At 36.7% G+C, this 13,553-nt stretch overlaps 1 protein-coding gene across 1 annotated transcript; it reads left to right on the top strand.

Annotated features, from left to right (window-relative positions):
• The first annotated feature begins 537 nt into the window (after nt 1-537).
• Nucleotides 538-1,113, top strand: LOC103199029 (60S ribosomal protein L9-like). Its single transcript, XM_042781302.1, is given in 1 exon segment — nt 538-1,113. A coding segment is annotated over 1 exon segment (576 nt).
• The last annotated feature ends 12,440 nt before the right edge of the window (nt 1,114-13,553 follow it).

Raw genomic sequence — 13,553 nt, 5'->3', positions numbered from 1 at the left:
GCCACTCGAACTGTTTAAGCAAGTGGCTACAGTTTGCTGGGCTGAAGACGTCAGGAAGAGGAAGCATGCAACTGATTTGATGGATCATCATCACAGCTTTTGAATTTTTCTTTTCCCTTCCCATGAAGTTTCTGCCTTGACATGCCCTTCTGCATGCCCACACATATACTCCACTTATAGCTTCTGCAGGTAAAAATGACCATTTCTATACATCTAACACCTCATGCTGCTCAATACTTGGACTCTCAATGGATTTTAACTTCCTATGTTTAAAGTAAAAAATCAAATCTTTACAAAAAATATATACTTATCTTTTAATTAATCGAGACAATGAAAAGTTAGCGACTTAGATCATTTTGAACCACTTCAACTCAATTCAAGAGACTTTTTCATTAATAAGATAAGAATTGAAGGGAGATTGGCTGCTTTAGCCTTAGAGGCGTTGCTCACTCATGACGCAATACACAAGGCCCCTTACGGCTTCAAAAACGTAATGATGAAACACGTTGTTCTCTCTTTGCCGCATCTACTGCGAGAATGAAGACCATTCTCAGCAATTAGACTGTCGACATTCTGGAAGATGTCGACATTCTGAAGGGACGCACAGTTATTGTGAAGGGTCCCAGAGGAACCTTGCGGAAGGACTTCAATCACATCAATGTAGAACTCAATCTCCTTGGAAAGAAAAAGAAGAGGCTTCGTGTTGACAAATGGTGGGGAAATAGAAAGGAACTGGCTACAGTTAGGACTATCTGTAGTCACGTACAGAACATGATCAAGGGTGTTACATTGGGCTTCCGTTACAAGATGAGGTCTGTGTATGCTCACTTCCCCATCAACGTTGTTATTCAGGAGAGCGGATCTCTTGTTGAAATCCGAAACTTCTTGGGTGAAAAATACATCTGCAGGGTTCCAATGAGACCAGGTATTGCTTGTTCAGTATCTCAAGCCCAGAAAGATGAGTTAATTCTTGAAGGAAACGACAATGAACTTGTATCAAATTCAGCTGCTTTAATTCAGCAAGCCAGGACAGTTAAAAACAAGGATATGCGGAAATTTTTGGATGGTATCTATGTCTCTGAAAAAGGAACTGTTCAGCAGGCTGATGAATAAGATCTAAGAGTTGTCCATCTAGGGAAACAAGGCCAGATGATGCCTATGAAATATGGGTGATAATTTTGATGCAATAAAATCCATTTATTTAAAAAAAAAAAAAAAGAATTGAAGGGATTCCTCTTTTATACTCAGAGATTTGATTACAGTCTTTGGAATACATTGTAGAAAGTGATTTCCGGCTTCCTTGTCTGACCATGGATATGTAGGCTCTGGTTTTCAAGCAAGCTTAGCTTTTCACAGTGTTATTAAGGGCTACTGTTCTAAATTGCTAAACAATCAAGAGCCCAAGTTACTCTACTCTGCAAATTTAATTACTTAGCAATCACATTTTTTTGTTTGTTTGTTTTAAAGGTAAATGAGTCTATCATTAATTGTAATGTAGAAAAAATCATCATAGGGGCTATCACTGGCTTCAAATTTGAATGACATTTTAACAAACACTTGAATATACTCAACAATATACATAAAATTGTACTTACAAATATCTTAGGAATTTTTTTAGGAATTCAAATCTGTTATGCTTTTCATGTATCAAGAACTCCACCCAGAGTGTTCTGATAAGATAGCAGAATAGGCAAACAAACTACAGAGACCATGTTCAACAAAGAAAAGAGGAACCAGTTAACACAGATACAGCAAATAATCCTGGAGCCCTGAGCTTTGAAAGGAAGGATATAGAAGTAGACTAAACTCCAACTAGTAGAACCTGCATGAAAACACCAAAAAAAGGGAGACATAGGGAGCTGCAGACTGTCAGTGATACTGATGGCATGGGCAGCTTGGATATTACCAAACAGTGTTAGGAGCTAAGAATTAACTTAAAAATCAGCCCTCCTAGCCTGGGGCTGTATGGAGGATTGAACTGGTGGCTGGTGAATAAAAGGGGAAGCAGCAAAGAGGGAGATGGCTGAGCTGTGGAATTTTGGCTGTTTGAAGGGTGCAGCCATTTGGAATGATCACAAGTAGTATGACCATTTTAGATATTTAAAGCAACAGCACTTGCTCAGATTCTAGGGACCTAAGAACATGGACCACTTGCTGGGAATCACAGGGACATACTGGACACTGAGGACTGGGAAGGTGTGATACTCTCCTTGTTACTCTTATACTCCACACCCTTTTGGTGAACAGAGGTGCAGCCATCCCTCACTCCCACCCACATTCTGGACTGGCAGGAATTCTATCCCAATATGTATGCTCTGATGGAGTCTGGGTGCCCTGCCCTGCCCCACCTGCATTTTTTTTTTTTTTTTTGGTAGTTTGTTTGTTTTTGTCTGTTTTAAAATTATTATTTTTGTTTTTCATCCTTTTTGTTATTATTCTTTCTTCTTCCATTCCCAGGCTTTATTTTCAACTTTTTCTTTCTTCCCTTTGTCTGGTTCCCACTTTTTTTTTTTTTTCTATCTTGTGGCTCTGCTCATTCCTTGCTTTTTCTTTTTTCAGTTTTCCAATTTTATTCTTCATTATTCTCCTACTCTACCTCTTTTCTCTTATTACCCCCTCTCCAGATTTTGCATTTTTTTCTTTTTATATTCATATCTCTTTTGCCTTTTTAAAGTATTTCTTTAAATATTTTCTCTCATTTATTGCTGTTCCTCTTTTCTTTTCTTTTTCCCTTTTTGGTGATTGTCCCTGTTTATGCTGTGTGTGTTTTTTGTCCTCTTGCTTTTACTTTTTTTGGCAGTATTTTTGATTGTTTTTTTTTTGTCTAAGTGAGTGGGAGACAGCAACCATGCCCATACAACCCAACCTCACCCACACTTTCTGCAGGTCCACTTACTGAGGGAGGGCTACCACTTTTTTCTGCACCAACTGGCCAATGATACATGGCCCAATAAGAGCCTGACTGACCCTTCATTGCTCTTTACAAAGAGTTAACATAGATCTGTGAAGCTACTCTCATTCTCTATCACACCCACCAGGAGGTAGGTGGTGAAGAGATAAGTCCTGCCAACTAGAGAATAGAGGAGGACAATACCCTGCCTACTCAGATATGTCAAAAAAAAAAGCAAAAAAACACAAATATCTTGGGTGAGTCACACCAACATACAATCACCAATTAAATATAAATACAACAAAATCACAATATTTCAGAGAAAACAGACCATCACAGTCCACACAAAGAAGCAAGATAAAGCAGTAGAAACAAGAGACCAGGATACAGACCCAGAACACATCCCTGAAGAAGAAACAGCATTGGCACTCCCTGATAAGGAATCCAAAAGAATTACATTTAGGTACCTTCAATTTTGAGAGACAAAAAGAGCACTGACAAAATTAAGGAAAACACAGACAAAATCCTGAAATAATTTGGGAAGAAAATACAAGAAAAAAATGACAAAATAAATGAAAAATTAGAAATGATACAAAACCTACAGATAGAAATCCAGAAGATTAATAATAAATTCTCAAAAATAAATAACACATTGGAAGGGCAAAGGAGTAGAATCAAATCAATGAAAGACAGAATTAATGAGATTGAAGGCAAATACCTGAATATTTCTTGGAAAAGGATCAATCAGAGAAAAGATCAAAACAGAATCAAGAAAGCCTAAGATTCATGGGGGATACCATCAAAGGGAATAATCTATGTGTAACTGGAATTCCAGAACAAGAAGAGAAAAATAAAACCACTGAGAAAATTGTCCAAGATTTGTTGAAAGAAAACTTCCCTGATATGATGAAAGATGAGAATATATCCATTCAGGAAGTCCAATGACCTCCAAACAAGATAGGCCCCAAAGAAAAATCACCAAGACATATCAACATCCAACTTACCAAAACCAAAGACAAAGAAAGAATCCTGAAAGCAGCATGGGAAAAACAAAAAGTTACTTACAAAGGACAACCTATAAGACTAAGTTATGATTTCTTGGCAGAAACCATGCAGGTGAGAAGACAATGGGATGGTATATATAAAACCCTGAAAGAAAAATATTGCCAGCCAAGAATTATATACCCAGCAAAATTTTCCCTCAAATATGCTGGTGAAATTAGGAGATTTCCAGATAAGCAGAAATCAAGAGAATTTGTTAAAACCAGACCAATATTACAAGAGATATTAAAGGGAGTCCTTTGAACAGAGAACCAATAATTGCAAACAATAACTGACTATTAATACACATGAAGACTTAACTCTAAAACTAACCCAGATAGGGAAGTATCCCATATAAAATAAGACTGTAAGACTGTAAACAGGGAACCAGAGACATCTATTAGAAAATGAAGACAACTACAAACCAAAAAGAGGGAAAAAAATAGTGTAGTTACAGAACTGATACATGGTGAGAAAGTCAAGACAATTGCAATATAGAATGGACTGTTCTAAACTTGGGACAAAAATTATAAATCACAGGGTACCCTCAAAGAAAAATGATAAACCTTCACATCATAATAAAAAAGAAGACAAGCACAAATATTTAGCAAATACTAAAACAACAACAACAAAGGAAATGATAACACAATTCATAAATAAAATGACCTCAGTACAGAAAAATTATATGGAACAAAGAAACGAGAAACACCACACACACACAAAAAAAAAACACATAACAAAATGACAGCAACAAATACATACTTGTCAATAATTATATTGAGGGAGCTCTGGTAGCACAGTGCCTAAGGCACTTGACTGCTAACCAGAAGGCTGGCGGTTCAAACCCACCAGCTACTCCTCGGAAGGAAGATGGGGCAATCTACTTCCATAGTGATACTGCCTTGGAAATCCAAGGAGGGGTCGCTATGAATCGGGTCCGATTTGACGGCATATAACAACAACAACAACAATTATATTGAATGTCAATGGATTAAATGCACCACTCAAGAGACAGAGAGTTGGAGAATGGATAAAGAAAACAACCCATCAATATGTTGTCTACAAGAGACACACTTCAGACATAAAGACAAAAATAGACTAAAATTAAAGATTGGAAAAAATATATCAAGCAAATGGCAACCAAAAAAGAGCAGGAGTGAAAATATTAAGTTCTGATCAAGTTGACTTTACGTCAAAAACCACCACTGAGAGACAAGGAAGGGCATTATATAATAATTAAAGGATCAATTGAACAAGAAGATGTAACCATAATAAATATCCATGGACCCAATGAAAGAGCACCAAAATGCATAAATTAGACTTTAACAGAATTGAAAAGACAAATAGATGACTCCATAGTCATAGTAGGCAACTTTAATACACCATTTTCAATGAAAGATAGAACTGAAAAGAACTTCAACAAAGATGCAGAAGAACTAAACAATACAATCCACCAACTTGACCTTATAGACATCTATAGAGCACTTCACCCAACAACAGCACAGTATAAATCATTTTCCAGTGCATATGGAATATTATCCATGATAGATCATATGGTAGGTCATAAAGCAAGCCTTAATACATTTTAAAACATTGAAATACTGCAAAGCATCTTCTCAGATCACAGTTCTATGAAATTAGAAATCAGCAATAGGAAGATCAATGGAAAAATAGCAAATACATAGAAACTGAATAACACTTTCCTTAAGAACAACTGGGTAACAGAAGAAATAAAAAATGAAATTAAAAAATTCATTGAATCAAATGAGAATGAAAACACATAAATCCAAAATCTTTGGGAAACACCCAAACAGTGATCAGAGGTCAATTTATAGCCAAAAGGTGCACACATCAAAAAAGAAGAAAGAGCCAAAATCAACACCTTAAACCAATATCTCTAACAACTAGAAAAAGAAAAGCCTACAGTCACCAGAAGAAAGGAAATAATAAAGATTGGAGCAGAAGTAAATGAAACAGAAAATAGAAAGACAATAGAAAAAATCAACAAGACTAGAAGTTGTTTTTTTGAAAAGATTAATAAACTTGACAACCACTGGCAAATTTAACAAAGGAAAAGAGGTCGAGAATACAAACAACATGAATAAGAAATGAACTGGGCAACATCAGAACAGAACTAACTGAAATAAAAAAGATAATATCAGGGTACTATGAAGAACAGTACTCCAACAAATTTGATAATATAGAAGAAATTGACAGGTTTCTAGAAACACACTATTTTCCTAGACTAACACAGATTGAGGTAGAAAAGTTGAACAGACCCATAACAAAAAAGAAATTGAATAGGTTATAAAAAAATTACCAAGTAAAAAAGTCCTTGTGCAGATGGTTTCACTGGAGAATTCTACCAAACATTCAGAAAATTGCCACCAATTCTATTCAAATTATTCCAGAACACAGAAAAGGATGGAATCCTCCTAAATTCATTTTCTGCAGCAAGCATAACCTTGATACCAAAACCAGGGAAAGACATCACTAAAAAGGAAATCTATAGACCAATATCCTTCATGAATATAGATAGATCCCAATCCATATCCCATCAACACTCTTTAAGGATATGGAACAACCAATCACTAACTTTACAAAAAAAAGAAAGAGACCTCAGATAACCAAAGCACTATTGAAGAAGAAGAAAAGTAGGAGGTCTCACAATGTCGTATCTCAAAACCTACTATACAGCCACAGTAGTCAAAACTGCCTGGTATTGGTATAATGACAGACACATAGACCAATGGAATAGAAATGAGAACTCAGAAATAGACCTATAGTCAGCTGATCTTTGACAAAGAGCTGAAATTGATTAAATTGGAAAGAGATTGTTTAACAAATGGTGCAGGCAAAACTGGATATCCATTTGTAGAAAAATGAAACAAGATCTGTACCTCACACTGTACACAAAAACAAACTCCAGATGGATCAAAGACTTAAATGTGAAGCCTAAAACTGTAAAGTTCCTCAAGGAAAAACTAGGGGCAAATTTAGGGGCCCTTATATATGGCATAAATAGACTATCAAGCATAACCCAAAATGCACAAACAGCAGAAAATAAACTAGCTGAATGGGACCTTCTAAAAATTAAATTTTTATGTGCTTCCAAAGACTTCTCCAAAAGAGTCAAAAGAGAACCCACAGATTGGGAAAATATATTCACCAATGGCATATCTGACAAGGGACTTATCTCTAGAATTTATAGAAAAACTCCAACACTTCAACAACAAAAAGACAAATAAGCCAATTAAAATATGGGCAGAAGACATGAATAGACACTTCACCAAAGAGAATAGTCAGGCAGCCAACAAACATCTGAAGAAATGCTCATGATCATTAGCCATTAGAAAGATGAAAGTCAAAACAATGAGACACCATCTTGCCCCAGCACTAGTAGCAAAGTTCAATAAGACAGAAAATAGTAAATGCTGGTGAGGATATGGAGAGATTGGGACTCTCATACACTGCTGGTGGGACTGTAAAATGATACAACCGTTGTGGAAAGCAGTATGATGATTCCTTAAAAAGCTGGAATTAGAAATACTATTTGAACCAGCAATTCCATTACTAGGTATATATCCTAAAGAAGTGAGAGCCAGGACAAGAACATATATATAAACACCCATGTTCATCACAGCACTATTTACAATAGCAAAAAGATGAAAACAACCTCGGTGCCCATCAACAGAAGAATGGATAACCAAACTATGGTACATACACACAATGGAATTCTATGCAACAGTAAAGAATAATGTAGAATATGCAAAACACTGCATAAAGTGGATGGACTTCAAGGACATTACGCTGAGTGAAATAATTCAGTCACAGAAGGACAAACATTGTATTGGTCCATCATTGTAAAAAGTCAAGGAAAGGTTTATATATGGAAGGAAAATTTATTTGTTGGTTACAAGGGGTGGGATAGGAGGGGAGGGAACACTGGTAGCTAGGTAGAGACAAGTAATGATTTGGGTGAAGGGAGGGCAATGTACCAAATTTAGTAATCAATATGGTGGCACTGAGGAAGAGGAAGACATAGAGAGGTGCATAGGAGGTACAGACAACAAAGATGAACCCTTTCGCACATACAGTACTGCATTATCAGCAAACTTTGATAGATGGGTGGATAGATGGGTGGACAGGCTGAACAATTAGGTATGTCTATGCAGTGGGGAGTGTGCCCAAGACCATGTATAGGGTTGGCAGACAATGTTTCTACAAGTGAATTTGTATGTTCCAGGTGTATAGTAGAGCTGACAAGGGACAAGTTTGTAGTCACATCTTGGCCACAGCCACCTACCTGGAGGGAGGAAGTAGTTGAACCTGTGGGCTCAGGACCATGGTCACAGGGGACATCAAGTTCAACTGGCATAACATACTACACAAAAACTTTGTTCTACATCCTACTTTGGCGAGTAGCAACTGGGATCTTAAAAGCTTTCAAGTGGCCATCTAGATGCAACGATGGGTCTCTTCTCATCCAGAGCAAAGAAGAATGAAGAAAACCAAAAACACAGAAACAATTAGTCCCAGTGACTGGTAAACCATGTGATCCTCAGTCTACATGACTATGGAACCAGAAGAACTAGATGCTGCCTGACTACCACTCTCAACCACTCAGAAGGAGATCTATGTAGGAGATCCTGGATAGAGTGGGAGAACAATGTGGAACAACACTCAAAATCATTGAAAAAAAAAAAAAAAAGGGACCAGGTTTGCTGGTCTGATAGAGCCTGGTGGAACCCCTTAGACTATGGCCCCTAACTGCCCTTCAGGTCTGGAACTGAACCCACTCCTGTGGCTTCCAGCCAAACAAAAGACAGGCATATGAGCTGAACATTTACATTAGGTAGATACACTTTTTGGAGAGATCAATCATGGGAGAATAGAAGGGCTGTATATGCACAGGGAGACAGCTTGAGGCAGGAATGCATGGGAGAGAAGGACATAGGAAAGAGGTGACTATGGGGAGAAAGTGGGAAGAGACCTGTTGTATTGTGGGAAACTGCAGTCAATGTCATGAGACAAAGTGTGTGTGAAGTGCTATATGGAAAATAAATTTGCTCTGTAAACTTTCACCCAAATTACAATAAAAATTTTAAAAAAAGAAAAAAAAGAACTCAACCCAGCTAGTGGTCTTTACATATACTATCTCAAGTCATTTTTGTAACAACTGTGGGAGATAGAATTATGAGCTTTTCTTTTTTTAATAAGAAAATGTGGCTCAGTGAATCTAAATAATATATTCAAGTTCATTCAAATAGTAATAGTCAGATCTAAGATTATAACTGGTTTCTCATACTTCAAAACTTCTACAACACGTGGGTTATAGCACAGAAATAATATATTTGATTTAAGCTGTGTTTTCTCTGCCCGACATATAGTAAGATTTGCCTAAATATAGTTGTGTCTATAGTCTACAGGCTTTTCATAAGGTCAAATATGACACTATCTAGAAGGTTAAATCCAGTTTACCAAAGCAATAGTAAGATCTTCCAGGGTAAGTGTCTAAATAAGATAAAGGTGTGATGGAGGGAAAAATAGAATTAGATTTGTACAGAGGTTGAATTCTTTGCACAACAGAGTGCAGTGTCTATTTCTTGAAATGAATTTTATTGACTGCTGCATCAGTATCACAGTGCTTCTGTGTAATCAGAGTTTTCATTGTTTAACTGTTTAGTTGAGCAGTAAACACCTTCAAATACTAACCAGCACTCTCTTCCAAATCTTCTCAGCTATTGTTGTGGATTGTCTTTGTGTAGCATGCTAACCATGGGTCAAACCAAGCTAGTGGTGGGATCATATCACATTCACCTGTATTTATGAAGTACTAGTTAAACTCCAAACATTACCCAAAGTTGGCATTTCTTCAAGTTAACTTCATGAACAGGGCCTGTTTGTACAATGCGGGAGGAAGAATTTTCAAAGTCTGCATTATTTCATTCTTTACTAATGAGAGATCATGTACCAGTCAAGAAGTGCATACATTTTTGATGTTTTTAGATTATTCTCTGAGGAATTTACTGCAATTATTTTTACAACAGCCAAATCCACCTATAAATCACACATAGTTCTAGCTATCAACTCTGCATTTTTTCCTTCTCACGCTAAGGAATATATGTGAGGAGTCAGAGATCCCTCACTCCTTTATCACTGATGCATTCCAGCTTCTTGTCCTTTTGCCTTCCCCTCTAGGCATTTATCTTTGAGCTTTTCTTATTGAAGACTTCATACAAACTTGTTAGAAATAACTCTCTTGGCAATCTCCAAAAATTTTGTCCATCATGAAAAATGTACTGAGATTATTATATTCTATGGGGCTTAAAAAGGTCTGATTTTCAAAAAATATTCAAAGATTGTATCTTTTAAGTCTGGAAGAGCTGCCAGAGGCCATGTGGAACAAACCTTTTTACAAATAAGGAAAATGAGCCCATTTTAGGCACCATATGATAGACAGTGTGACAACTTGTCTTTCTAAATTATGTTTCAGAAAGTGATCCAATCCAGACTATTACCATAGAGTGTGAATGGCTCAAGTTCTTTTCTTCTTCTTCTTCTTAATTTTATTGTAATGAAATGCATGTAATGCAAGCTTTGACATTTTTAAATGCACACTTCAGTGGTATTGACTATATATGCACCATGTTGTGCAACCATCACCATTATCTATGTCTATAAGTTTTCCTTCACTAAACAGAAACTCAGTACTCCTTAAACAATAACTCACCATTCTTCCTATACACAGCCCCTACTAGCTACTAGCAAACTGCTGTCTCTGTGCATTTACTTGTTCTAGATATTCCATATGTCATGGATTGAATTGTGTCCTACCAAAATATGTGTCTACTTGGCTGGACTTTTAATGGATCACAATGATGTGATCATTCCCATGATATGATCTGATGTGATCAGCCAATCAGTTGGAAGGGGATTAAGGTGGGGTGCAACACCCATAACCATGTCCCAACCTTGATCTGATGTAAGAGGAGTTTCCTGGGATGTGGCCTACATTACTTTTGTCTTACAAGAGATAAAAGGAGAGAGAAATGAGCAGAGAAAAGGTACTTCAGGAGACCTGGGAATGGAATGTGTCCTTTGTATCCAGGGCCTTTGTGCTGAGAACTACCTAGACCCAGGGGAAGATTGATGCCAGGACACATGCAGAACTCCAAGGAATGTCAGGCCCACAGATGTTGAAAGGAGACAAGGATCTTATTCCCAGAACCAATATAGAAAGAAAGTCTTCCCCTAGATCTGGTGCCCTGAATTCAGACTTCTAGCCTCCTAAACTGTAACAGAATAAATTTCTGTTTGCTAAAGCTGTGTGGTATAGCAGCACTAGACAAGTAAGACATTATTTAAAAAGGATCATACAATATTTTTCCTATTGGGATTGACATATTTAACTCAACATAATGTGTTGTAGCATATCTCAGAACTTCATTTCTCTTTATGGCTTTATAATCTTCACACGTTTTGTTTAATCATTCATCTAATGCTTGACAGTTGGGTTATTTCCATATTTTGACTATTCTGAAAAATGTTACAATGAACATTAGTGTGCAAGTATCTATGAATATTCTGCTTTCAAGTCTTGAGTGAAATTGCTGAGTCATATGATAATTGTATATTTAACTTTTTGAGAAAATGTCAAGCTGCTTTCCACAGAGGCTGCACTATTTTACATTCCCACCAGTAAGAGATGAGGATTCCAATTTCTCCACATCCTCATCAAAACTTTTTCTTTCCTGTTGTTTGGATAATCCTAGTACATGTGAAGTGTGGCCCAAGGTTTTCAATATAAAGCAAATAGACAAAGACAAAGGGCTTCAGCCACATCAGTGGCTCTCAAACTTCAGTGATCTATGAGAATTACCCAAGGTTTCTTTGAAAATAGAGAATCGTAACCTCCAGAGATTCTTACAAAGGCTGTCCTGATTCTGATTCAGTGGGTCAGCAGACCACATGTGTGCACTCAGGATACCCTTGAGCATGGACTAACCTGGACTAACAGTTCATCTTCACAGTGACAATGAGGACAGTATAAAGCTGCTTTCAATATTCCACATTATTTCCATCTATTTTAGCAGGATATGATGCAAATTGGTCAATAATTTTCATTTTTGTATAACTGTGAATCTACAGCTTCATTTCTTTGTGGACATTTTTCAGTGTTATGAAATAAACTTTGTACAATTTGAAAAAAAATGGTTTTCATGTAAACTACAAAAAATGTAATATGAAAAGGGGAGAAAGATAATTAAAGTGTGGAATGCCATAGTCATTACTGCACAGTTAGAGGGATGATATAATATGTAAACAGATTTATTGGTGGCACAAACAGTTTGCACTTGGCTGCTAAGCAGAAGGTTTGTGATTCAAACCCATCCAGTAATGTTATGCAAGAAAGACCTGGCGATCTGCTTCCGTAAAGATTACAGCCATGAAAACCCTATAAAGTTTAGTTTCCTCTGTAACACATGGGATTGCCATGAGGTTATCGACTCAATGACAATGAATATAATGTGTAAATGCTCTGGCTTCAGGGTGCCTCTGTTCTGTCCATTGCTCAATGTTCAACCATGGAATAAGGAACTTTACTTTTCTGTCTCTCAATTTGACACCTGCTTCACAGAATTGCTGAAAAACTAATTAATATTTGAAAAGTGCTTAAAATACTACCAATCACATGGAAGTGCTTAACAAATAATATTATTATTATCCCAATAAAGATTTAAGTAAGTATGAGTGTTTGTTTTATGTCTAAGATAAGAGAAATTAAGACTAACTCAACACAGTACAAATAATTTAGCTATACATGCTGTTGTATGTATCTAATAACCTTTCCCAATGGCTTTTTCTCTTGACTACTATCTCTATCAAGGCTGCAAAAGCTAAATAGTTACATTTGAAGTCAACCTTTTAGCTCTAGATGGCCACGGGACAAAGTTTTGGCCAATAAATTGTGATGGAGGCTTCTGAAAAACATTTGCTGACTTTGAACTGTTTATACAAACCATTCCTGAACTCAGAATATTTTGGATTTCTTACATCTGTATTTCTTACGGCACTTGTAAAACTCCTGCAGGAAAATACATTAAAAGTGAAACTGGCATTTTAGGATTGTTAACACATAGTTGCGTGTTTTGTTGTTGTTTGTTATATGCCATTGAGTCAGATCCTAGTTATAGTGACCCTTCCTTGGGTTTCCGAGGCAGTATCACTATGGAAGTAGATTGCCCAACCTTCCTTCTGAGGAGTGGCTGGTGGGTATGAACCACCACCCTTCTGGTTAGCAGTCAAGTGCCTTAGGCACCATGCTACCAGAGCTCTAAACACATAGTACCGGCAGTGAATTAAACAAACTAAACAAAGTTGGCTTTCTTCTGTCCAAAGAGTCACCATACTGGAACTAAAAAACCTGGAGAATTTATTTATTTAAAGCAAAACAGGGCTTTTGTCCTGACGGTCCATGCTCTGGAGTGATAGTCATCTTCAGAATGAAGGCAAGGTGATAAATTCAGATTCTGTTTTCTCTAATTTAGTTTTTGTATAAATCAACCAGGGAGCATAAAGAATTCTTTTTTTTTTTTTTTTTAAGTAAAAATATTGTATA

This window comes from Orycteropus afer, unplaced genomic scaffold (genome assembly GCF_000298275.1).
Source record: "Orycteropus afer afer isolate SDZICR_OR568_19922 unplaced genomic scaffold, OryAfe1.0 scaffold00102, whole genome shotgun sequence".
In the NCBI taxonomy this organism is placed as follows: domain Eukaryota; kingdom Metazoa; phylum Chordata; class Mammalia; order Tubulidentata; family Orycteropodidae; genus Orycteropus; species Orycteropus afer.
Note: the sequence above shows the minus strand (reverse complement) of the source record. Positions and strands in the feature narration are given on the sequence as shown.